Source organism: Anomalospiza imberbis, chromosome 15, assembly GCF_031753505.1.
Source record: "Anomalospiza imberbis isolate Cuckoo-Finch-1a 21T00152 chromosome 15, ASM3175350v1, whole genome shotgun sequence".
NCBI lineage: Eukaryota > Metazoa > Chordata > Aves > Passeriformes > Viduidae > Anomalospiza > Anomalospiza imberbis.
The window spans coordinates 1,271,977-1,298,551 of NC_089695.1; the positions used below are offsets into that span (position 1 = coordinate 1,271,977).

The following is a 26,575-nucleotide window of genomic DNA, read 5'->3' on the forward strand; positions in this document are numbered from 1 at the left end:
TGAAACTGAAATTTAATGCACTTGAGTGCCAGGTAACCTCTTAAATAGTTTATCTGAGTAGAGGCCATTCTGGGAGTAGGGAATTCCTGGTTAAAGAATGATTTCTGCAGAAATCAATCTGTAGAGTTAATTATAAAAGCTGTAGCTCAAATAGAGCTGTAATTTGCTCCCTTGCCATCAGGACCATTGAACTGGCAGCAGGAGGAAGGAACATGCAACTTTTCAAGCTGGCTGGGGAAAACCTGAAAGTTTTGTTGGTACTGACAAGCAGACAGTCCTTGCCAGTGTCACCCTTGGGTTCAGACCTCCTCAGGTTTAAAATTTTCTTTGAAGAAAAAGAAAATGCGGAAAAATTTTCATCAAAAGGTCTCTACAGAAACAAGCAGTCAATTTATTTAGCGTGGTTTTGTTACTGGAAATCAGATCTTCTTCAGGAGTAACATCATCCTTCCTGCTTGTGGGTCCCCAGCCAATTAGCACAGAAATTAATGTGGAGTTGAAGACTTAATGGGATATTTAAAGCTCCCTTCGAGGGTGCAGGAGGAGCTGTTGGGATGAGCTGTGCCAGAGTAGCCAGCTGGGTGATTTTAGTCTGGGTTTTCAGGGCAGAAATAAGGCAGCTTCAGTGGGTCACTGTGTTTTCTTCCTCAAGCCCTGACTTACCAGCCTGCCTGAATTCTTTCTTTTGAGAATTGCTGGAATTCTGTGTGGGAGGAAGCAGCTTTGTCCAGCACCTCGCAGGAGTTCCTTCAGCCCTGCCTTGCTGGGTGCTGGGATCAAGCCAGGCTGGAGGGGGTTAAGATGAAGGAGCAAAGTTCTCCATCACTACAGTTAAATTTAAGAAAAAGATGCTTAAACTGTCTTTCTTAATGGAAATGGAAAATTACTGCTTGAAATGCTTGGAATAGCTGCCTGTGCCTGTCTTTGCCTCACAGAGCATGGGGGAAGTTTTCTTTGCCTTCTCACTAAACACAGAGCTTGCCAGTGGTGAATTAGGGAAAGGTTTTGTTTATCTCGGCTCAGAAACCTGGTTCCTCACTCCCAGCTCTGGCATCTGCGCTCTGTCTCCAAGAAGGACTTGCTTTGGGAGCCTGCAAAGGCTGTTTTGTAACAGCATTTTGCATTAAAGATGCCTGGGAAGAGAGCTGAAACCATTTGAGTGTTTCTGATCACAGAGGCTGTAGGTGTTAGAAACCAGCAGTGAAAATGCCCTAGCCCAGCTCCTGACAGGAGGAATTGCTCCAGCCTTTTGACGTGACAGTCTGCTGTCACTCAAGCTCCTTTTTTACCAGCTATACACTGATTTTCTTGGTTTTTGCAGCCTCCATGAAGTTCATCTATAGACTCCTACCCAAAGTCAGTCAGGCTGAGAGGTGTAAGAAATAACTGTGGGGTGGAGTTCCCATCAGGTTGGGTGTTGGCTTCTGCCAGCCAAAGCTGGAGCCCATTGCCCTGGAGACTGAGCCTCTCCTGGGAGGTGGCTGCAGGACAGACCTGCCCAGGCCACACAGGACCTGTTGCCCATGAAAGGCAGGGCTGGGTGCATTTCTCCACCCCAGCCCAAAGAGCTCATCCTCCAAAGAAACTTTGAGGCTCCCAGGCAGCACCTGGGAGCACAGGTCCTTCCCAGCCCCCTCCATACCTGCAGGATTGTGTTTGGAATTGCTCGCCACGCACACGTGTCACCCATCAAACTGATTCCAGAGAATTCTTGGATTAAATTACATTTTTAATAAAAATAAATTGGCTCTTCTCATATTAACATCTTGTTTTAATAACTGCTTGTTCACATCCTTCTATTCCAGTTTTGAACTGCTTGAAAAGCCATTTGCTGCTTATAGATTTCTGATGAGGCAGATGGCTCATATGTGATCACACCTACTGACACAGAGACAAAATACCAAAGCAGAAGGAATCCCATGGAGAGTTCCAGAAACTTTTGTTTAAAAGTTGGAGTATCTTAGAGAAATAAAAAAACCCTGCAGACCACCCCTCAAATCAACCAAACCCACATGTGACCAGCAGACTTTGTTCTCCTTGAGGCCCCAGTCACCACCAATTTCCTGGTGGCTGTTGGAGAAGGAAAACTTCATTTTTCTTGCAGTATAGATTTAACATCAAACAATTGTCCCCTTTTTTCATCGCTTTGAAAGACTGTCAGATTTCTTGAATGTTCTAACGAGCAGATCTGTCTCCAGACTGTTTAATTGCAGGTGCTTGAAACATTTTATTGGCATTGAGTAGAAATGCTTTTATTAAAAACTTAACACTTGGGTTGCAGATTTGCATCATCCAGGCTCGCTGGGAAGAACTGCCAGCACAGGCCAAGGCTGACCAGAAAAGCAACAATTTTAGAAATTCAAACAGTTACTGGTGCATAAAAATAAGAAGAGAGGAGAGCAAGAAGAGGATTCAGTTCAGTAGAAAGAAGTGTGTTAGTGAGTAAGGGCCCTTTGTTTCATCACAGACACAGGATCTGGGGAGCACAGGGGTGGAACAGCTTCCAGGAAAGACACAAAGTCCCTGGCACCCCCAAAGTTTCAGCATTGGAAGCCAGTAAAATGCAAAATGGGGCAAGATAAATGGCACCAAAATTCTTGCAGCTTCTGCATGGACTGGCACTACAAAATCAGTCCTCAGCTCCAAATGAAAATGCTTTCTTCATGGATGGGGAAGTTGATAGGATAATTATCTATACACAGTATGCAAATAGGCTTTATAGCAAATAGCAAATACTGCTGTGGCAGTACATGCACGGCTGGAGAAGGGCTTTGTGCTGAGGGAACTGGAGCACCTCCCCTATGGAGCCAGGCTGGGAGAGATGGGAATGTTCAGCCTGGAGAAGAGAAGGTTGTGGGGAGACCTCAGAGCCCCTGCTAGCATCTGAAGGGGCTGCAGGGAAACTGGAGAGGGACTCTGCATCAGGAATTGGACCGCAGTGCCAGAGGGCAGGGTCAGATGGGATATTGGGAATCAGGAATTGTTCCCTATGAGGGTGGGCAGGCCCTGGCACAGGGTGCCCAGAGCAGCTGTGGCTGCCCCTGGATCCCTGGCAGTGTCCAGGGCCAGGCTGAATGGGTTAGGGTTAGGGTTAGGGTTAGGGTTAGGGTTAGGGTTAGGGTTAGGGTTAGGGTTAGGGTTAGGGTTAGGGTTAGGGTTAGACCAGGGGCTTGGAGCAGCCTGATCTAGTTAAAGGTGTCCCTGCCATTGGAAAGAGATGAGCTTTAAGGTCCTTTCCAGCCCAGACCATTCTGTGGTTCTGTGTTACTTGGTAAAAGTGTGGATCTGTGGGTTGTTCCAGCCCTGCCACATGTCAGTAAATATCTGCAGAGATCCCTGCAGTCACTCCATGCTTTAGTCGCAGGACAGGAAAGTGCTCAAAGTGCCTTTTGTTCATAGGAACAAAGAATTGGAAATCAAAGGAAACTTTTCCTTCCTCTTTCGGTGCATCAGCCTCTGTTCATTGCTGGTCACTGCCATTAGGGCTTCTGAGAGTGTAAAACAATCTGCTGTGTGTTTTGCTCCCAGGCATTTCAGCTCATCAGAGCCTGCAGAGTGCTTTTTGCTGTACTCCAGTACGTGGAGAGCTGGCACTCACAGATGTGGGCATGCAAACCTGGCTGGGATGTAACTGGGTCCGACTTCAACATCCTCCTCATAAACATTTTTAACACTCGGAGCAAAACACAGTGAGGAGCAGGGAGGGGGCATGAGCAGGGTGAGCACTGGAGGCAGCTCTGGCATCTTGTGTATGTAAAGCTGAATTATGAGGAGCTTCTTATGAACTGCCAGGAAGCAAGCCATGCTTTCTTTATTACAGGAAAATATGGGATTAAAATCCACCTGAGCAAGGACAGAGAGGCTTGGTGGGCTTTTTTCACGTACTCCTGAGCAAAACTGATTTCTCATCCCCACTGGGGCACTGTCTGTGTGCCACACGGTCCTCTGCCCCTGAGATGAGACCTGATAGGTGGGGGCTTGTTTTATTAGCTTTTTCTTTGTACAAAGGCAAAGCATCCTGCATCTGTAGGCCAGGGAGCTACTTTACAACTCATTATCCAAATGCCACAAGGAATCTGGTGAGTGAAGATCTTTATATAAACCCCTAGCCCAAGTGAGTTATTTAGGAGCTGCAGATGTTTTGGCTGTAAAGCAATGGTGTGTAGTGAGGGGAGAGGACTGGGGGTTCACCTCAGCACTTCTGAAACTGGAAAACTCCTCCTTGCTGGGGCACAGTAACATCCTAAAATAAATCCTAGGAATCAAGGAAAAGCTAAACCAGCTTCAGGAAGAGCATTCTCCTGGAAGGAGCAAAAGCTTCTTATCAAAAGGACTGAGGCAAAAATCAAGAAGTGCTTAAATCCACTGAAATGGGTGTGGGTCAGGCCCTGAGTAAGATACAACAGGTTGGGATTGCAGTGCAAACAGCTGGGTGATAGTTTTCCTCTGCGGAGCGATGTTCCTTCCTTTGGCCATGCCAGCCAAGTATTCAAAATTGTTCTTTGTAAAACACCACCACATGGAAGAGCTTTCTTCTGGTCTCTCTGACTTTCAGCTGGGGTGCTATAAAGCTGAGGCTGGAAGCTGTCCTAAATTTAGCCTAAAAGAATTAATTGTGGCTGACACAGTGGCTGTAATTTACCCACAGGTTTATCTGAGGTTCAGGTGTTTCCTGGCCAGAATAGCTGAGCTTTTTGAGAGAGCTTCTGGGCCAAGCAGCTGCAGTGTTGTAACCCAGGCAGGAGTGACTGCAGGGAGCCTTGGAGAGCCCTGCCTTGCAAAAGGGGAAGGAGACAACCAGCTCTGACATCTCTGCTTTCAACAGGGAACATAAAACCAGGGAAAAGCAGCAGCTTGTTCCCATGGAAGGGATGAGAAGAGGATCCAAGGTGCAGATTGAGACATCCATTCCAATCTTTGGAATGCTGAGCCTCCCCAGGTGTTGGCAAGCCCTGGCTGCTGCCACAGGAAGCTGAGAGGTGCAGGGGAGAGGCTCCAAGGAACTCTCTGGAAGTGTGACACGGAGCGTGGAGCTGTCTGACTCCAACACTGCAACTGCTACATGAAACAAAGCACCGATAAAAATAGTGTGTTTTCTTGCCATGCTTCATTTCCTTCTGGATAGGCTCAAAATGTCCCTGTTTGATTCTTTTCTTTGTACAACTTCGGTGAGTCATTGTGATCACAGTGCTCTGGCAGCATCTTGAAAAGCTCTGAAATACAAAATATTTCCCTGAAATTGCCAAATGTTTTACACAGAAGTGGCTACATTTCAGATAGTCCGGTGATGATCTTCCTGGGGTTTTAACTCTATCTCCATCCTGTGAGAGTTACTGAGATTTTAAAATAATTGCCCAATGCTTTGTGTGTTTTGGAGAAATAAAGTGTATTGTGGTCCATCCCTTCCCCCAAAAAAGTGTTTCCTCCTCCCCCTGAAAGTGTTTAATTTTAGATAATAAAGGGATCATAGTCCTGCTAAGTACACAGACTATTTTAAGATCCAGCATCCCTGTCATTTTCCCACGTCTCTCTAAGCATCTGTTGGAAAATAAATCAGTCACTCTGCACTGGATACCAGAGTATATTCCCTGGAACAGATCACATGCAGGGTGTTGTCTGTGATCCCTGGGACATTTCCTCAGCAGAGGTGTGAGACAGGTGCAGGGTGATTTGCCCACTTGAATGCTAAACTCTCCACAGACTGATGGCTTTTATCACCCCTGCTAAAGCTGCCTGTTGTGGCCACTTTGCACATGGAGATATGGAATGTGTGCTATAAAAAGGGACTGCTGAGCTGTGTCTGCTGCCCAGAATTTCTCCCTGAGCACACTCACACGTGTGGCTCTCCTGAGCTGTAGGTTTGTCTGTAGCTCCATGGTGACCATGGATAACCTTTGATATCCCCACCAGGTTTCCTCATCTTCAGCACTGCTGGCTGCTTCCCTACTGCAGGAATGTCTGTCTGTGATGGAGATCAACACTGGTTTTGCTTGATCATTTTTATAAAATACATTCACCTTGGCCATACATTTTTGCTGTAACGTATAAAAAATGCACTTTTTCTGGTTGAACAAGCTGCCTGTTGAGAAGAGGGTGATGCTGTGCGTCCTGTGCTTGGATTTGGTGAGGACACACAGTTTGAGGCTGTGGAGCAGTTGCAGAGCCCTGTATTTGACAGCTCTGCCATTACCTGTGACGAGGTGCTGAACATGGGCATCTGGGCTTGACATGCACTGTTGGCAGCGATTAATTGTCCAGGCAGCTGCTGTGTCCAGACAAACATCTCGCAGGAACCCAGGCCATATGTTCCTGCAGCATTAATGCTGCCCTGTCTCAGTGCTTACAGGATATTTTATATCTGATATGGGCCAAGGCAGGTTGGGAAAAGCAGAGAAAATGTCCTGACCCTTGGTATCGCCTCGCCACCATCTCTGTCTCTGTAGTGACAGTTCCTAGCAGGATAGAAGTGAGAGCAGATTTCTAGAGCATTGTCTGGTTTATCTCTCCTGTTTGCAGGACACTTGTTCAGATTCATCTTCATGAAGCCTTGGCTATCTAGATTTTGATTGATAGGTGGTTAATTCATTACATCCATCAGACTGGGATCAGAGGTGGCAGTGGCTAGACTGCAAATCAGGGCTCTCGAGCAGCTGAGGACAGGCTTGCCTCTCTAAAACTTCTATTTCTATTTGATTTTAAAATTCTAAACATCATTTTCTTGGGTGTTGCAAGGCTTTTTGGGGGTTGTCAGGACTTGCATTTCCATGAGTGAGGGTGGCAGAGTGGCAAGGACCGTGGCTGGCAGCAGGGACATTCCAAAGGGACATCCTGACTCCTGCCAGTGCCACAGAGGTGTGACCCTGCACTGGCTGGAGGAAGGGGGGCAGCAGAGAAGCCCTTGGTGGTGGTTGGGCCAGGGACACTGTTGTTCCTGCAGGGGTCAGAGGTGTGTTCATACCCACAGACCCCTGAGCAGATGCTGCTCAGGCTCAGGTACTGCTGCTTGTGTTGGTCACTGTCACCAAAGCCACGGAGCTGGGCTGGGTTTGTGACCCAGACCCGCAGCCCCAGCTCCAGAGCAGTGTGGGGAGCAGCCCAGCCCTTCTGTGGATTTTCCTGTCACTTCTGACTCCTGCCATTCCTTGGGTGAAGCAGCCTCCTCCTCCTGCCTGATTCATTCAGTGCCGTCCCAGTACATTTGACATCACCATCATTTCCATGTTTAGTGAGTTATATTTTTTTTTAAATGCTTTGTGACACTTGTAAATGAAGCAGGTAGAGAGAGTAGATTTTGGAAAAGCAGGAACATCTGGTGCTTGCATGTTTTGGTCGACAAGTTTGTGAAATTAATGCGGTCCTAAAGTGGGGAAGAAAAATGACACCTTGAAGTTGTGAGTTAATTAGCTCTGACTCTCAGGTGCCTGGGAGCAGGGCTGGGATTGTCACACTCCGACTGCGGATGGCTCCTCACACCTGGCACCTTTCCAGCTCATTCTGCTGCAGCAAGAGCAGGACCAGGCTGTTGAGATTGGTGTCTCCCCACATTCAAAGAGGCTTTTGTGGCTGTTTAAATGACCAATTAGTGGAGACAGCGTAAGCTCTGTGACCCGGCAGCACCTGTAGCATTTGTTCTGCTAAGAAAAACTAGGATCTGGTGTAAATTCTGGTTTTGGGGTTTGAAGGAAATTAGGAGAGGATATTCAGAAGAAGCATCTCCTTTTCCCTGGCTAATCTAGCTTGCTCACAGCCACAGCAGAAATCTGAAGTCATTACAACAATTACTGGCAAGATCCAAAGTAAAGCTTCAAGGAAAAGTGATAAATCAAAATTTATCTTTAATTTTGTATTTGCATATTGTTTCTGCTTCACTCTGTATAAGATTAATCCTTTTTGACCTTTTTACTGAGGTTTTGGCAAGTAGCAAATGCAGCCTTGAGTGTACTAAATGTCATCCTGTCTAAAATACTTAACAATGCAGCCTGCACTGGGAAGGCAACACCTTGTTACCAGGAGCTGCTAAAGACAGGTGAAACCAGCTCTTGTGAAAACTTGCCAAGTGATTTTGCTTCTAATAACTATCCATAATAAACGTGGAAGCAGGTATGAGTTGGATGTGAGAGCAACAAAATTAAACACTTCTGTGTTTAAACATCAAATTCCTCAAAACTTATTAAACTTCCTTTGTCTGCTGCTGAGTTCATTGGATAAACACACAGGAGGTAATCATTTTGTTGGGATATGTTTTAAAAATCCAGAGGTGTTTTACAGGTCATCAATGCTGCACTGGCTCTGGCTGCTAAACCCCAAAGCAAACTGGCTCAGGAGAACATGGATCTGTTCAAGGAGCAGTGGGAGAGGCAAGTCCGTGTGCTGACGGATGCTGTGGATGACATCACTTCCATCGATGACTTCCTGGCTGTGTCAGGTAATCAGGGCTCCAGGCTGAGAGATAACCATCCTCCTAAAAGAGCTTAGTCCTGGAAAGGGGTGGTTTGGACATGTGTTCTGGAGTCTGTGAGGCTTTTGGAAGGGATGGTGTTGTCGCATCCCACCTGGGATCACTTTGTGCCCAGCGAGGTGTGGAAGCGCAGCAGGAGATCTGGTTTCAAGGAGAAGACACTTTATGTCCCAAGGTTTGGAATTGCTGGCTGAACTAAGGATGAATTACCATTTAGCTGCTGTAGACAAGCCTCACCAGTAACTCAGGGGGAAATAGAACATGTTTATGTCCGAGGTAGGAACTAGCAGAAAAAATTATCCCTCAGGTCACCTTAGACTGCCATGTAAACAAAAGTGAATATCAAACTGTGGTTGTACAAGTTAATTAAAATAAAGCTGTTCATACCATGTCAGCTTTAGTAAAGTTTTAGGAGTTCTTTAAACAGATTGGATCATTATAATAGATTAATAATTACATTTGGCAAAGTACTTGCCAAGATAATCCATTTTATCAGCATCTTGATAAAGATCCACTATCAGCTGCTGTGACCTAAAAATAATGGGGGCATTTTTATTTCCACATCCTTTAATTGTGCTCTGGTCAGAGGACATGGAGATGCAACCATGTGAATTGTGTCTGCAAAGGTGTTCACAAATAACCAGTGCAAGCTGGGATTCTAATTTCCATGGTGCAAGCAGGTTTGGGCATCTGAAGTGACCTAAAACCTCCAAAAGTGACCTAAAGCTGTAAAGAGTGATTTCACAGGAGGATGTGGGGAGTCAGAAGTACCAGGTGAACATAGATAGAAAATGTAGATGAGAAATTAAGGTCCTGAATTAAGAGATCATATTTTTTTATTATTAAGATAAACCAAAGAAAAGCCCAAGTGGTGTTCCTGTGATGAGTCACCTGCATTGTCATACACACTGTATTGTGGCTCCCTGGGCTCTCAGTGAAATTCCTCTTTGCAATGAATGAGCATAAACTTCTTGGGCAGTTCAGCACCCGAGCTCGTTGTATCCATGCGTGCTCTCTGGGCAGCAGCAGCTGGAATTGCACAGCTGGGAGGAGCCTGGTTTGGGGAAATCTGTGCAGAGGGAATTGTGTGCTGAAGTTCAAGGCTCCACTTGAAGCTTTCCCACAAGTGTACAAACATGTGAGAAGGAAAAGCTGGGTGTCCCTACAAACACAGCCTGTGTGGAGCTGCCAAAATCACTTTCCTTCCCTTGTTGTCCAGGTTTAGCACCACAAGACTCAAGTGAGTTGTGGGCAGGACAACCCCATCTTCTGCAGGGATGCAGGTTAGAGCAGAACTGGGGGATTTGGCTAAATGACCAAATCTGTTGCATGGCTGTACTCTCAGGAGCTTGGCAGTAAGCAGAGAAGGATTCTTTCCTGGGGTGGTGGCACACTGACTCATGAGAGTTCACCTTGAGTGAGTGCTCACCACCCAAAATGGAGCCTAGGAAATGTAGACAACTCCAGATATTCAAGTGCATTCAGTAATTATTTATATGTGTGTGTTATTGAGGACATGGTAGAAAAAATATTAAAGCAATAAATACTCTTTTAAACGTTATTTGTTTGAACTTTGATAAATGTTTTCCGTATAATGCCACAACTCCAATTCATCTGCTAGAAGTCTGAATTTCTCTTAGGATAAAGTCATGGTGGGTATGATTTATATCAAGTGCTGTTTGGGGTTATTAGGATGTTTGTATCAGTTGCTAACTGGGATGTAAGCAGAATTTAAAGGAGTTCTTGTGAGTGCATGAGTGTGTGCATATAAAAATATGTATGTAAGCCATCCCACATCCCTACTGTGTGGTGTGCTGAAGTAAAGGCTTCACCATTCAGCTCATGCTACGGAATTGTATCAATTATCCACAAGTAAAGGCTTGATGAAAGAGATGCTGGGTTTAGGTAACAGCAGAACATCACAGAAGAAGGATCAGTCAGTGCACAGTGCTGCAGGTGAGCTTGCAGGTGACAGCACTTTCATAGGTACAGCAGCAGAAGGGCCCTGTTGAGTTAGGGCAGGGTCTGGGGGAGGCTCACTGTCAGGATGAGAGGTGGATGGCACAGGAGCCAGAAGCCTAGAGATGTCTGTGTGCTTCCAGCCATGAGTGATGTGCAGCTCAGGGAGCTCCAGCATCAGAGGTGCTATCTCCTGAAAAGTCCTTGACAGATTTTTCTCATTTAAGCTGGTGTTAGTTGTTCTTTCGACCACTAAACCGCTGGCACCTCCATCATCCTGTGCAAAGATTCACAGCTGAATTGTGCTCCCTGTGAAGAACCTCCTTGTTTTGCACTGTCGCCTGTTTGGTTCATTTGATGCCCCTACTTGTACTAAAGATGGTGAAAAGGTTTTTTCCCCCTTCTGTTTCTTCATGTTGTTTGTAGACGTGCAGAATTCTGCCATGCACTTTGTCAGTCATCGCTTCCCTGACTGCACAGTCTCTGCCTGTTTCATTATTCCTCGTTTCAAAGCTCTCCTGTACCTTCTGTAATTCTTATCACTCTTATCAGTACCTTCCCGAAGCACTCTGGGTGTGTTGGTGTGCCCACTATCTCTGTTTTTTAGAGCAGTTGCTGATAGCACCGTGTAATTGTCAAATTCTATGTTCTGAAATTACCTGAATCTCCTTTGAAACCCTCTTAAAAAACCATTCCATTTGCTGCCTTCTGTTCCTCTGCTGCTGACAGAGGTTTATGCCACAGATTGCCCATCTCAGTGGAACTGTTTTTTTCTGAAGAGCCTCCCAGTGAATAGTGCCAGGATGAACACTGTATTTACAGGAATGTGAAGTCCCCAGTGTTTGCTCCATGTGCTGCCTGACCTGGCCCCTGCAGTGCCCCTTGGCAGCAGAGCTTCAGCGTGGAAATGGTTCTGAGACCTTCCCCAGGAGGTGCAGCAGAGAAGCACAGTTGTAGTTATGAATCTGTGGCTTCATCTCCTGACTGTTGCTCTTTGATTTTGATCTCCTGTAGCCCTCAGACTCCCTCACAGGCTGCTGGGGTTGTTTGGAAAAGCATTGCTTCATCCCTTTAATGTGAAGGTGGGTGGAGGTGGAAGGTGTTTGGTGGGCGTGGATTGAGGATTGACAGTCGTGGGTGACTTTTTATTCTGTAGCTTTTCACAGTTTAATGTATTTCCTTGTTTAGTCTAAAAATCATTTCTATGGAAAAAATACCTTTCCTTTTATCTTGTTGCCCAACCACACCGTTTTCCCTGTAGCTATTTTGGTGGGACAAGACCCTTTGCCGTTGCCTGTGCTGTGTTGTGTTGCTGTGGGAAGTTTCTCCTGCTCAGCAGGAGGATTTGCAGGGGGGTTTGGATGTGGGACAGCCTTCTCCCATCCCCAGAGGTGCTGGTGGGCAACCCGTGCTCCGTGTGCCTGTAGGATGGGGAGCACTGGGTGTATCTACAAGGACTCAGCACAGTGTCAGATCTTACCTGTTACCATCCAGCTGGAGAATATCTCCAGAGCAGATAGACCTGACAGTCCTGCACTTCCATGGGCCCTTTGCAAGCTGCCCTGTGGGTTATCTCCCTCTAGAAGGGGCTTTCTGGCACTTCACATCTGCAAAAGGCATTAAATGATCAGCAGACATTTAAATATTCACCTTCATTTTGTCCATGCCTTTTATTAAAGTTCAGATAATCCAAAGAGGCTTTTAAATGGTCTGTGGCTTAATTTATTCATTTAGGAATTGAAGCAATAAACAGTCTATGTTTTGGCCTGGCGCCAAAGCTTTTTCTTTGGGCTCCTGCAGTTCCCAGGGCTGTCTCCTCCTTAAATACCCTCTGTGCTCGCTGTGGCTCCTGTGCCTGCTCACTGACTTGTCAAATCACTAATGAACCTGCTCTTTGCTCTCTCAGGGCCACCTTCTGCCCTCAGCTGAACCTGCTCAGGCTGAGTTGCTTCAGAGGGATTTCACAAGTGTAATTTTTGCCGAGGTTACTTACTGAAGTCTCGCAATATTGCACCTGGCTGTGTTAATTTTATGTAAATCAGGCATAACTTCCCACAGCAGTCCTTTCAGGCAGTTCCTCCAAATCCTCTCCCAGCCAACACTGTGAGCTTCTTGTCTCTACAAACTCTTGCAAAATAGCTCTTTTACTACCTGCAGAGGGAATAAAAGCCACTTGCATGGGTTGGCAGTGTTGAAAGATTAAGTCAATGGTAATTAACACTGGAAACTATTTTAAGTGACAGAGCAGAAATGTTTCCAAGTGTGTTTCTTACCAAGCAGTCCAAATGCTGGTGTTGGATGATGATACCGAAACATTAGTCCTGGTACATTAAAGAGTTCTCTAGCAGAGTTTGGAAGTCTGTAATAATAGTCTGGGAGATCTTAAGGGTAGGTTTCCACGAATAAGGATCCCAATTTCTTTAGGCATCTTCAGAAATCTCTTAGAGGGTTTTTCCCATTTTGGGCTTCTTGGACTCGATTAATAGGGAAAATATCTCTTTACAAAACCAGAAAATGTATATTTAAAAAGCTAATTGCAAACAGAGGTCTTGCCTTTTTTTTTGTTTTGTTTGTTTTTTTTTTTGTTTTGTTTTGTCTTCTGAACAGTCAGTGAGTGCTGTGTGGCTGGAATGCTTTCCACATTATTCACTGCATACATTACGTGTCTCAGATGGGAATGGGCGACTGACAGTGTAATGTGCTCTGATGGAATGTGTGTGGCTGTAGGAAAACACTGGAGGAAGCTGGAACCTGCACCAAGTGTCTGTTGGAGTGTTGAGGGGAGTAGGTGTGGTGCTGGTGAGGTGCCCATCACCCCACGTGCACTGGCAGGGGAGTGGTTTGCAGGTATTTGAAATAAGGGCTGGGACAATCCAGGGGAGAAATATGGAAAGAAACCAGGGGAGAGCTCAGAAGAACTCAGCTTTCCTGGTGGCAAAATCGAGTACAAACAGGGGCAGGACGTTTGGAGGCCAGTTGGTGAATGGACTGGTGTTTTTTTGACACCTCCTGTGGAAGGGCAGCTCTTTGCTGGTTGTAGTGACCTTCACATTAATGCTTGACGGCATCTCCATGGAGCTTCTATAGAACACGTCCCACCCTGAGCAATTGCCATGCTGATGACTGCTGCAGAAAAGACATTGCCATCTAAATCCTCCTTCTTTTACCTCCAGAGAATCACATTTTAGAAGATGTAAACAAATGTGTCATCGCTCTCCAAGAAAAAGATGTGGATGGCTTAGACCGCACGGCCGGCGCTATCCGGGGCCGCGCTGCTCGGGTCATTCACGTGGTCAGCTCGGAGATGGACAACTACGAACCTGGAGTGTACACTGAGAAGGTGCTGGAAGCAACCAAGTTACTGTCCAACACAGGTAAGGGTCACTCACTCCCAGGAGCCCTGAGCTGCTGTTGCTTGAAGCTTGTGGGCAGCTGGGTACCCGTGTACCTGTGAAGTCTGTTGAAGACTCAATTTGCTGTAAGCAAATTAGTGGGAGTTGTTTGCAAAACTGTTGCAAAGTGAGAAGTGTGATTTTGCTGTGTTGACTGGCTCAAAGCTCAGCTGTGCATAAGGTGTTCCTGAGTGTGCTCGCTGTCATGGACTGGGCTGTGGGAAGCAAAAGCACCGGGAATGAGTCCCAGACGTGAGTGAAGGCTTGGAAGTTGTGCTGTGCTCATCTTGGAGTATTGCACCAGGCTCTGCAGCTGTTCAGGGTCCAGAAGGAAGATCACATTCCCCAGCGGAGTAAATTTAGGGTAATAATTAGGGTAAATTTTCTAAAGTATCTTTACAGCTGTTGGAAGAGCATTGAAGGTTGTGATGCCCCACACATAAACACCTAATCAGGGTGTTCCCTATGAACTACTGGTGACATCCATAAGGGTGAGGGGTGATTCTGGCTGCTTCAGTGCGAGCCACTCGTTGCTGGTTTTGCTTTAATTACTTTGATGAGGAATCAAGGGTGACACTGAAGAAACAGCAGACTCTTAACTGGTTCTGGCGTGTTCTTCCTGGGGCACTATGAGTCACTGAAATGCAGCAGTGCAACCTGCCCCCCTTCCAGTGCTTCTTAAACTTGAGTTTCCTGATGGTAGCATGACTTTTTTTCCCCCCAAAAAATGATGTAAATCTGCAGGGAACATCAAACAAACAATTAATATTTTATCCCATAGTTTCTAAAGGCTTCCCCAGGTGTTTTCTCCTTGTCCATTAGAAGGGCGTGATAAACGTCACTGTCCAAGGGGAAAACACCAAAGAGCAGCAGTGTAAGCAGAAACGGAGCTGGATTAAGACTTCACCGCCTGCACCAAATGTTGTGATTTCAATGGAAGGACTGCACAGCTTCCAGGACAGTTAAGAGCAAGGCAGGAGTGGGAAGCAGAGAGTGGCTCGGGGTGGGACTGACCAGCTTTGTGCTCTGGGTGCAGTCATGCCGCGCTTCACGGAGCAAGTGGAAGCTGCAGTGGAAGCGCTGAGCTCCGACCCTGCCCAGCCCATGGACGAGAACGAGTTCATCGACGCCTCCCGGCTGGTGTACGACGGCATCCGCGACATCAGGAAAGCCGTGCTGATGATCCGGGTGAGCACAGCTTCCCCACAGCTTTCCCTGCCTCTGTTCAACTGACAGCCGTCAGGATAATGGAGAGCAGACAGGAGGAAATTTTCATTTAGCTCCTATTAACATTCAGAGTCTTAAAATGTGCTAATCGCTGTGGAGCACTTGAGCAGTGCCTTTGGATTCAGATTCATTAACCAGATCTGAGCATCCATGATGGCCAGAGTTGTGTTGCTAAATACCCTTCATGCATCTTTTGTAATCTCATGGTAATGCCTGGCTCGTTAATGTGCTAAAATCAGTGACCTTTCAGTTAACAACAGCAAATTAATTCAGAACTATAGATGCTTGTTGATGGTTTGAGAGCCTAGAAATAAAACCTAATGGCTCTTCATTAAGTAAATTTTGAGAATTAATGTTAGTTAGTCAAAAGGAAGCTGAGATGAGTTCAGTCTGTAGTTCCTAGAGCATGTAATTTGTTAATTGGCTAACCTGGGTAAACAGGGGCAGCTCACAGAGGCCTTGACTCCTATGTGCTTGCAGTGGGTGTGACTTGGGAGCCCTAATTTCTGGCAGGCCAGACACAGAAGCGCACAGTTGGTTGAAGGGATGCAGGAAAGGATGCTTCTGGTTGCAGCTGATCCATGGATTCCTTGGATCTTACTGGGGCAAAAATGGGCAGGAGCTGGACGTAATGAAGACAAATACAGGGGGTTTATTCCTTTTTTTTCCTTTTCCTTGTATTCCTTTGACTCTCGGAAACTGCCTTGGTCTTTCAGACTGGTGACCATGGCAGATGCAGCTTGGTGATCAGTAAATCAAGAATGTTCAGCCCCTGAAGATATGTGATTACAGTAACCATTGCAATGGCATCTTTCATCTTTGCTACTTGAAGCAAGGAATCGGATGAGAATCCAGGAGAAAAGCTGACAACCACACCTGTGCTCTCCATGGAATTTTTTTCAGACAAGCTCGGGATTTATAGACAGCCAGCGGTAGTTGAGGATATCAAAGCCTTCCTGCAGTGCAGACAGAGGGTGTGGTTCCCCCCTGCTGAAGCCCTTGTTACTCAGGACAGGGGGCTGGGCTGCCAGTCCCAGTGGGCAGCAATTACCCGGGCTGGCAGTGCCAGGAACGCTGATGTTTGCCCCGTGGCACCCTCCAGGGCCAGGGAGCCACAGCTCCTGCCAGCAGCCGGCAGCAGCTCCCTGGCCACACAGCAGCCACCTAGAAGGAAGTTAAAATATTAGCACTTGTCATCCAGAGAGTTTATTTTGGGATAAAAGAGCCATCCAAATGCAGATCCCAGGGCTCTCCAGGGCTTGGTGTAACCCTGCTCACAGGGGCTCATTCACTTCAGCTTTGTCCAGAGGCTCTTGCTCTTTACAGGGACCAGCAGGAGAAGCCACTGCAGCACCTACTCTTTGTGTTTATGCAGGGTATTTTCAAAACTACCATCTCACTATATCTGTATTTATTGAAAAGAAGATCTTCCCCCCTCCCTGCTGCCCAGGCTGGTCACTCCAGAGGAGTTTCTGCCCTTGGTGGCACTTGAAAGGCAGAGTTACACTTTTTGTGTCCCTGGGCTTTGGGAGGGATGGGCAGAGGGGAGTCACAGACAAATCATGTACAGCAGAACTGTTTTCTTAATGCTTTTTCCTTTTTTTTTTTTAATATTGATACACTGAGCTACTTTTCAGTGTGTGTCTCTGCTGATTTTGGGGATATACCCTGTTTTCCAGGGCCTGGAGAGGAGGCTGAAATACCCAAAGTCTTGATTGTCACCCTACTCAACCTTTGCTTTTTGGCAATTATTTTGCATGTCCATCTCTATTTTCACTGTATCACAAAGTGTCTGTAGTAGAAGATAAGTCTGTGAAATTCAAAGCATAGGAAAAAAATCTAAAGAACAGGGACTTTATTTGCATCTTATCTGTTAATCACAATTTATTGCATCTTTCAGTGAAGTTCTTTTTTGACCCAGCTCTGGAGAATTGTCGTGAAGTACCACTTTAGCAAAGATGTAGTATTTTGACAAACATGCTGTTTAAACTTGATAGGCTTTATAAAAAGTTTGCCAGCTACAGACTGGCAGTAGCAAAAATAAATCCTAGGCAAGCAGGAACTAGGTCAGATGTGTTTAGCCTACAGCATAAAAGCTGGCCCTTACTAGCTGAAATTTTTCAGCTTTTCCCGAGGGATAAGGATAAACTTTGAGATATTTTATCTGTTGTTAATTTAGTCAATGCTTTGATTCATAATTGTGCTGAAGACACTGTCTGTGCTTCTGAACCAGCCCTCAGAGCTGTGTGTAATTCCAGCTTCAGAATCTGGAATGAAGCTTTTACATTTAATCAACTTGCAAAAGCACTGTTCGTTTTGCAAGAACTTTTTTCTGTCTTTCAGATGCTGAGTGCATTAATGTCCTAACAAATCTCAGCTGTTTAGTTACTGCTGTGTGATTCTGGGGATCCCTGTGGTGTTTAACAGGAGCAGTCAAGCACATAAAATCACACGTGTTCAGAGCTGGATACAGTCCCTGTATTTACCTTTTTGTTGAAAACGTGGAATAATTTTTACCTCCACTGATTCCCATTCTCTCTGCTTGAAAAATAATATTCTTGTTGGTTTTCAGAGCCGTGAAATCTGTGGTTTGACTCTGCTTGAATGCTTTTTCCTCAGACTCCGGAAGAGCTGGATGATTCTGACTTTGAGACCGAGGATTTCGATGTCCGAAGCAGAACCAGCATCCAGACCGAGGATGATCAGCTCATTGCTGGACAGAGTGCAAGGGTAAGGCAGAAACCTCAGCATTATCAAAGTGAGACCTGCCTTCAAGACACACTTCAGCTTGCTTTGAAAACCCAGGTTAAAGTGGGGAGGGTGGTGATAAAAATTGCTGGGTCAGAAAACTGGCATTCTTTGTTTCCAGCATTCTTCTGAAAAGCAGGTCGAGTGAAATGCAGTTGGTCTGATGGATGTGAGAAACAGCAGTGTTTTATTTTGGGTATTCTGAAAGATCAAAATCCTTTTAGGACCAAGAAACTACATCACATTTTGATACCACAGACATGGTAGTCGGGTGAGCTTCTGCAGGGATGTACAGGGCCGATCACTCCATTGGATTAATGTTATTTTCAACAGACAAACATTATGAGAAAAAAATCTTCCCAAAATGTCTCCTCACACACGTGCTGGTGTGTGTTTGGTCACTGAGCATCTATCAACATTGAGAGGAACTCAGAAATGAAATCATTTTAACTAACTGCATTTCCTGTGACTCAAAAAGGAAAGCATTGATAGGCAATATGTAATCATTAAGAGGTGAAACCCTAAAATCAGTGCATTGAAAGAAGACCAGGCCTTACCTATTGCTTTTATTTGACACGGCCCCTCTGGATCGATAACAATTTACACTCTTGGGAAAGTGCCATGGCAGATTTTTTGTGGAGGCCCTTCCTGCCAGGCAAGAAGTAGCCAGACCTTATTTATCAAACTTGGGCCACATTGGCTTGGGAATTACACCAGCTGGGAGTATTTTTATGCTCCCCTCCCTTGCACAAGCACTTTCTGTGCCTGGACCCTCACCCCCTTCTATTTAAATGCAGACATTGCTCATTTACCTCTTGGCACGGCTGCTGCCAGAGGATTTTTAGTACCAAAGGCTCCTTTTTGCCTGCTCCTGGAGTCATCTGTGCTCCCAGTATTTATGGAGGCAAGGCCATGGAGTCTTACACAGGCTATAAACCCAGTCTGAGAGATTTTATTTGGGAGTAAGCACATACTCTTTATTTTCACTTACTCTTTCCTCAGCAGACATGTTTCAAAAGAGTACAGCTAGCTTTTTGCAGGGAAGAGACTGGTAATATTTCTTATTATCCTCAATACTCAAGTGGAACTTAATTTTAAAACGTTGAAATTTTCTGTAAAAGACAAGTCCTCCTTCTTCATGCAGTTTTATTTTGAGGGATGGTAATATGTGGCAAATTTGTTTGGATTCTTAACAACTTTATCATGCAAAGGCCCATATTTTAAGTGTCAACTTGTCTTTCTGGGCACTTTTTCTTAAAAAAAGAGTATAAACTTTGGTTCAAAATGGAAGCAAATGGCTCTGTAAAGCCTCTAGGTAGAGGATTGCTATTAAAGTTTTATCCCCCATCTACATGACTGAAATTGGTTATTAGTGATATGTTCCAAGAAGCCTCTTCAAGGCAGCAGGAGGCCATGTGAGAAAACTCTTCTCTTCCAGGCTATCATGGCTCAGCTCCCTCAGGAGCAGAAAGCCAAGATTGCTGAGCAGGTCGCCAGCTTCCAGGAGGAGAAGAGTAAATTGGACGCTGAAGTGTCAAAATGGGACGACAGTGGCAATGACATCATTGTCCTGGCCAAACAGATGTGTATGATCATGATGGAAATGACAGACTTCACCAGGTGAGGCTTTTTCATTTGTGCTCACTCCGAGCTGCCTGGGCTGCTGGCTTTCAGTGAGACACGGTGCAAGTTCTCCTAAGAGTCTCACTTCTTATCATTTCTTTTAAATGGTGCCCTGTTCCAGCTGCATACCAACTGGGGAGATGCATTATTGTGCAGTGGCTGGGTGGTAATAACTGTTTAAATTGATCTACAGATACACAGCAGTTATTGCCTGTCTTTCTTCCTTTCTTTCTTAAGGGTGATTCTTGTCCCCAGGAATATATATATATATTTGTTCAGTTCTTTACAGCATTAAATTCTATGGGCTTCTCAATATTGCCATACTGCAGAAATAGTTCCTAGTACAGTTATTTGCAGAGGAAGAGAGAGCTTTTGATGCCTTTTGAAATTAATTTACCAGATTTTATATAACACTGTTTTTTAAATTTCATGTTCCATTCCATAAAAATTGCAAATCTCTCTTCTAAAATGTTATCTCTTATCATCATTAAGCTGCTCAAAGCAGTAAAATTTAAGATGTTTTTATTCCTAGATTTAAGCTAAATGTGGGGAAGAGCTGAAAGGGGGTAACTCTTGAAAATGAAGGTGCTGAAATGGCTGCTCCAGCCTTTTCCTGCCCTTTGGGTGAGGAGTCACTGCCAGCACGGTGTGGAACAGAAAAGGGACATACAGTTCTCTGCTGTGGTTTCCTGGTGCTAGGAGGGAGCGTCTGCTCTGTTTTGCAGGGGCAAGGGTCCTCTGAAGAACACGTCAGATGTGATCAGTGCAGCCAAAAAGATCGCAGAGGCCGGGTCCAGGATGGACAAGCTGGGCCGGACCATTGCTGACCACGTAAGTCACAGTCCTGCAGCCTCCTCCTGGAGCACCAGGGAGCAAGAGATCTTTCAGTCCTGCAGGCATGATGAACAGATGAAAATGTGTTTGCTTTTGGGGTGTTTTAACTGATTTTCCAGATCTGCTGCTAGAAAATTCTGTTCTTTCTGTTCTTTCCAGCTGCTCTCCTGCCTCCCTGAGCAGTGACACAGCAGCTCCTTGGCTGGAAGCAGGCACCTGGCACTTTGTGCCAGCCCTGCTTCAGGTCACGTAGAGCCAGGGCAGTGCCAGTGCTGAGCAGGACCCAGGCTGGGCTCACGTCACACCCAGAGCACTCCTGGTGCTTCCCAAAGCACAGACTGCAGGGGCAGCACCTGCACAGTGGCACCGGCCCATTGCACAACCTTTAATACTGGTTTCGAGGCAGCTTTTTAAGATTAACAATTTCCACAGACTCAGTGGGGAGGGTGTCAAAGCTCTCTGGTGTTTTTTCCACTGTCCAGTCAGAGCTGATGAAGGCTTGCAGCAAGGCCTGCAGTGACCTGAGCGTGGCTGTGCTGTCCCAGGGTTGGGCAGGAATTCTTACAGGATTGAACGAGCGTGGCCAGCTCAGGGATTTATGCAATGCCTGTCCTGAGCCACTTAGAAACTGGGCCAAGCAGGAGCACCTTTGGCCACAGCCCACACCCAAATAGCAGGGAAACATCAACATTAGTAATAATATTCCACCTCAAGAGAGACTCTGAAATGCAGGGAGGTTAAGTCTGAGATCATGGACTAAACTTTGTTTTCTCCAGTGGTCACTTGCTTTCCAGGCCTTTTCAGGATGGAGATTTGTAGTGCAAGGTTTTAACTGAACTGGTGTCACTTTGAAAGTAAATCACTGTAGTGAAGGACTCTCTCTTAATGTTGCATTCAGAGGTGCTTGTCTACACCCTCCTTTATTAATGATGCAGAGAGAAATGTTCAATGGGGAGATAAATTTGATAAGTGTTTTTTCAAATGGCTTTCCTTGCTACAGCATTTTGACAGCCTTGTTTCTGCAAGAACCAGGTGTGCTGCTGGTGTAGGTAAATGAAGCAAGGAGCAGTTTGTGTTCGAGGTCTCAGGGGAACTTGGGCTGAAGGTTTACAACGCCTTTTTCTTTTATTTATTTAATTCACATGTTTTATGCAAAGTTGGTATATGGTTTTCTGTACCAAGCCATTTCAAAATATAAAAGAAAACTACTTTTAGTAGCAGCAAGGTCCTTAAAAATGTAACAGATTAAGCACGTGTTTGAAGATAAATATGAGCAGCACTGTACAGTTAGTCATTTTGACAAGAATATAGCTTTTTCCTGACTGCATACTCTGCTAATACTTTGAACCTGCATATTTCATTAGATGTGCTTCCATACTCTTTAGAAACGTGTTAATGTGGAGCAGTGTGGCAGCTCCAGAGCAGGGACAGCCCCGAGCACCGGTTCCTGCTCTCCCTGCTCCTGGCTGGGAGCACACGGAGGGGCTGTGTCCTGTGTGCTGGCTGACCCCAGAGCTGTGAGCCCTTGTGTCAGTGTGCCAGCAGCTCCACGCTCTGCCTTCAGGCCCTTCTGCAGCACATTCCTCTGGAGCTCCAAGAGCTGCTGTCCCAGGAATTCCCTGTCTGCTGGGAAGAGTTCAGCCATCAGCTGCAGGTTCTCCCCGAGGTTTCCATCCCTCACTCCAAGCAGCTGCTGCTTGCAGGGAACAGGGGAATATGAAGCAGTTATGAGCACAACACAGATGACAGTGATTTGCAGCAAGGGTTCTCTCTATTATTTATTTTTTGAATGTCAAAACACCTACAAAGCCGAAGGAACTTCCTGTTCCTTTCTTCCTTTCGTAGCGGTGGGAGGCTGAGGTCACATCAGCTCTGATCATCCACTGAGAAGCAGCTGGGGCTGAGGGTAGGGGTTGCCCCAGTTCCCAGTAAAAGGCTCCAGCAGCCTCGAGACTGGTCCCTGGCTGGGGGGGGCTGGGCTGGGGACCCTGGGCACAGGCTGGTGGCAGCTGCTGGCACGCGTGGTCAGTGCCCATCCTGCCAAGGAGCTGCCTCCCCAGAACAGCTGCTGGCAGCTCCTGCTGGGCCCAACTGGCACCTGGGGCTGAGGGGCATGTTTTGGGAATCCTGGTGCAGCAGGGCTCATTTCCAAAGGGAGAGGCGGTGGGAGGAAGAAGCTCTGGGGTTGCTGACTCTCCCCTGCAGCCGCTGGGGATGGGCTGTGTCCATCAGCACAAACCACCAGGGCTCTGCTGTCTTCCCCTGCCCCTTTTCTCTGCAAAAACAGAGAAAAGGATGATTCTGCTTCTCTGCAGGCTCAGCTGGGGCAGCAGGAACTGAAAGTGGGGGGTGTTTGCTGTGTCCAGGATGGAGCCTGGACTTGACCTGGAGCAGCCAGTTTAGCTTTTGCCAGTAACCTTCCCTGAGTCTGTGGCAGCAGCTCATTTTGGGGGGTTTGAGAAGGTGGGGTGTCCCCCAACATGTTTATTTCCATCTGCACTGCACTCCCTGCTGGGTTGTGCTGTGGGAATCCTCCCATGTCAGCTCTGCAGATGGGGGTTGTGGCTGTGGGTTAGTCCAGTAATGTCACAATTCTTGATCAGTGTTCAAATTGCTGCCTTTTGGGTTTTTTGATTTGTATCCAGGTGCTCCTGCCTAGGAAAGGACAGGGCTCCTGCAGGCACTCGCAGTGCCTTTTGTTGATGCTCTTTTTTAACTTGTGTTACATCTCCATTTAAACCTCTCTGTCTTTGAGCTGAGTCCTCGGTCCTGCCTGGAGAAATAGCACACACAGGAGAGGATCTAGGTTTCCATCTCACACCATACTGATGTACACAGCCCAGTGATGATTCCTATCCCACGAAGGTTTTGCTGCCTTCCTCAGCTGTTGGTGATGGTGCAGCAGCCTCCTGCCTTGAGAGTCTTTCCTTGGAGGGTTTCACAGCCCCACAGAGTAGCTGGAATTTCTGAGCCATCCCCCTGACGTGCTGCACTGGGCATTTGTCAGCCCTGGAGCCCCTGCACTGCTGTGCTGCTCACTCGCTGTGTTAGATGAGCTCTTTGGGAGATGGAGAGCAGTTTCCAAAATGGTCATTTGGGCTTTTCATTAGCTCTTTGGCCAGGGCTATTTGTGGACTTGCTCTTAAACATTTTGTACTGCTGACTAATATTGATTAGCTTAAGAAATTAACCTGCAAGCCTTGCTGCTTTGTTAGGCAGGGCTTCACTGCACTGATGGAAGCTGCGTGCCCATGTTGAGAGTTGCAATTACTTTGGGTGTTCCATCATTTTCCTTGGGACTAAGAAGGTGGTTTTGTGTCTGTTGGTGGGGTCAGATGCCATAAAGCCATCTCCCAGTGCAGTGTCCCTGTGTGTGTGTGAGCTCTGTGTGCACATCACTGCAGCACCTGAGTTACCTCTGCTCAGCACAGAGACCACTTTGCCTTACAAAAGCCACTTGTTCTGGCCCTGGACAAAAAACCTAATGTATGTGTTAGCTGCACTCACCTTCACTGCCGAGGGAAATGCCTCTTCTGGCAGTGCTGTTGGGTAGGAAATGCTCCATGTGAGTGGGACCCTGTTTGCACATCCCTGTGTGTGCACCACGATCTGCTCCTCTTTTATACAAAGAAAAGAGCTTCTGCTTCCATCTCATAGCCAAGGAGAGAAAGTCTGCAGGGAGAATCAGGGCTCAGAGCCTGCTGCTCACAGCCAGGAGGGGATTTTTACTTTGCCCTCAAAGGGGAGGAGAAGCTGCATGCCAATGCAACAACCCTCAGCTGGAGTGAAGCATTAAGTAATGAAGTGGTGCCACATTGGAGATTAATCTTCCAGTCATGCCATGTCCATTATGCATCTTCATCAGATGGTCCATTGCACAGGATCAGGGTCTTAGGTGAAATGAGATTTTGCTGTGAACAGGGGTGTGTGAAAAAGAGCTCTTAAATCACTCTGGATGGGGTGCAGCTGTCCAGAAGGGTGGAGATCCCTGCAGGGTGTAATGCCAGGTGAATTCCACAGCTACAGCTGAAATCATGCTGGGCACAGTGCAGCCTGCCTTAGAGCAGGAGATAAGGGTCAGTGGGAGTCTGATGGGGGCTTTGTCCAGGAGGCCTGTGGATGCTGGGTGGGAAGATGAGATGATGAGTGACATTTCCATGGAACAGGAGCTGTCTGTGGGGTACAACAAGTGGTGCTTCTCTGGGGTTCAGAGCAGAGCTTAAGCAGCGTGGGGTGTGACCCAGTGTGCTGTAAATCACATGGATGTGAAGCTGTAGGTGGGGTGTGTGTGTGTGTGTGTGAGCATGTGGGGTGCCCCTGGGGCTGAAGTGGCCCATGGGGGACCTGCTGCTGGCACCCCATTGCTACTGCTCCTAAAGGGGCTGCAGGGCTGGCGTGCGCAGCGGAACCTTTCCCACAGCCTTTCTGTCCTGCAGAGCCTGCTCTGGACTGTGGCTGCTCCTCAGCTGGGCTCCCCTCTGCTCTGGAAATCCAGCCTGAGCCTGGCTCATCATGGTTCATTCTTCGGTTCTGTCCCAGAAAATGCCACCTTCCCAAACTGCACAGAGGGACTCCTGCAGAGCCTTGTGTGCAAAGCTGGAAAAGTTACCTTTCTCTTACGGATAACTGCTGCAGCAAGCACCTTAAAAATGTCATTTTGTGCCTGGTGAGGAACCTGCTTTCCCCACTGCTACAAAATAGGAGCAGAAGTCAGGAAAATCTCTGTTTGCTGCATGTAATTGAGTCACTGTCAGGTTTATAATTTTTGAGCTTGGAATACTTAAGATTGAGGATTGAGGGAGGAATTAGTAACACCTTCTAGTTGCAGCTGGGGATCTTGGGTGTCAGACCATTGCTGCTGTGTCCTGAGCAGTACAGGAAGGACCTTTTACAGCTGACAGACCTGCTCTGAGGAGGGTAAACAGTCTTCCTTCTCTTCCTCTTCCTTCTGTTCCTCCTCCTCCTCCTCCCTGGGAGGGCTGCTGAAGGGCAGCAGAAGGAGCCTGTGCAGTGCTGGCCCTGCTCACGGCTCCTGGGTTTCAGATGCCTCTCACGCTGCTCAGCTGTCTCAAAGCCCAGGCTCAGCAGGGAGGGCAGAACTGTCCCGGCCCATCCCCTGCTCCAGGGGAGGTGCCTGGAGTGTGTGTCTGGCTCCTGCCCCAGCCGTGGTGCTGCAGAGCCAGACGTGCCCGTGTCGCCCCGCAGTGCCCGGACTCGGCGTGCAAGCAGGACCTGCTGGCCTACCTGCAGCGCATCGCGCTCTACTGCCACCAGCTCAACATCTGCAGCAAGGTCAAGGCCGAGGTGCAGAACCTGGGCGGGGAGCTCGTCGTCTCCGGGGTACGTATGGCACACACCTGCCTCAGGCAGCTTTGCTCCCACAGGGAACGGTTATTCCACGCTGAGCTTTTGTGGTGAACACCACGGAATAGAGACTGGAGATGCTGGAGCATTCAGTTCTCATGGATGCAGTTTGTGTTGCTGCCTCGTTGTTCTGGGGAGAAACGCTTGCTGTGAAAATATGGACTTCACATTTCCTTACTCAACAGTGTGTGTAGACAGATTCACTTCACCTCTGTGTAATCTGTTTTCCAGACTGCTTTTCACTCTTAGTGAGGTTAAATCACTTTATCAGCACAGCTAAACCTGCCCCACGTCTCTGCACAGCCTTGGAACATGCTGGGGTCCTGCAGTGCTCCAGAGATGTTAATATTTCAGGATGTCTGTGCCCTGAAGAGTGCAGGGATTTTTAGTGGCTGCTCTGGTTTCTGACAGCTGGAAGCTGCCCCAGGCCAGCTTGCTTCTTTATTCCAGCCATTACTTTGCAAATAATTTTTTTCACTGTAGTTCATGAAATGTTGTCTCCTAAGATGATTCTGTATGACAGATATTTGGGGGGAAGGAAGTGGAGTTAAGTTCTTAATTTCTTCTGGCATCATCTTCCTTGTCCTGCACAGGCACATTTGGTCACTTCTGGTGCTTTTGCCCGGCCGTGTCAGGACTGAGGAAGGAGGTTGGAAGAAGGGACAGAATTGGCCAATAGTCCAGAATTGCTCCCTGAATCCTGATCAGCAAATGGAAGAAACTTCTCACATTCATTTTGATACCACAGAATCACAGAATGGTTTGGGTTGGAAGGAACCTTAAAACTCATCCAGTGCCACCCTCTGCCATGGGCAGGGACACCTTCCACTGTCCCAGGCTGCTCCAAGCCCTGTCCAAGCTGGCCTTGGGCCCTTCCAGGGGTCCAGGGGCAGCCACAGCCTCTGCCACTGATTATTTGCCAGTGAAACCCTGTTTGATATTTCAGTTGCTTAAATTTAATAGCACAGAT

General features: G+C 46.9%; 1 protein-coding gene across 5 annotated transcripts in view; it reads left to right on the forward strand.

Annotated features, from left to right (window-relative positions):
• The window catches only part of CTNNA1 (catenin alpha 1), a 118,218-nt gene that overhangs the window by 89,061 nt on the left and 2,582 nt on the right, over positions 1-26,575 (forward strand). For 3 of the 5 annotated variants that reach the window (XM_068205494.1, XM_068205496.1, XM_068205495.1), the window contains 7 exons: positions 8,269-8,425; positions 13,591-13,791; positions 14,846-14,997; positions 17,656-17,766; positions 19,223-19,404; positions 20,133-20,238; positions 25,447-25,581. In XM_068205494.1, the coding sequence (XP_068061595.1) occupies positions 8,269-8,425; positions 13,591-13,791; positions 14,846-14,997; positions 17,656-17,766; positions 19,223-19,404; positions 20,133-20,238; positions 25,447-25,581 (1,044 nt within the window). Of the gene's footprint in view, positions 1-7,124; positions 7,147-7,568; positions 7,815-8,268; positions 8,426-13,590; positions 13,792-14,845; positions 14,998-17,655; positions 17,767-19,222; positions 19,405-20,132; positions 20,239-25,446; positions 25,582-26,575 lie in introns of those variants that run through there. The other 2 variants (XM_068205498.1, XM_068205497.1) reach the window with 2 other exon arrangements.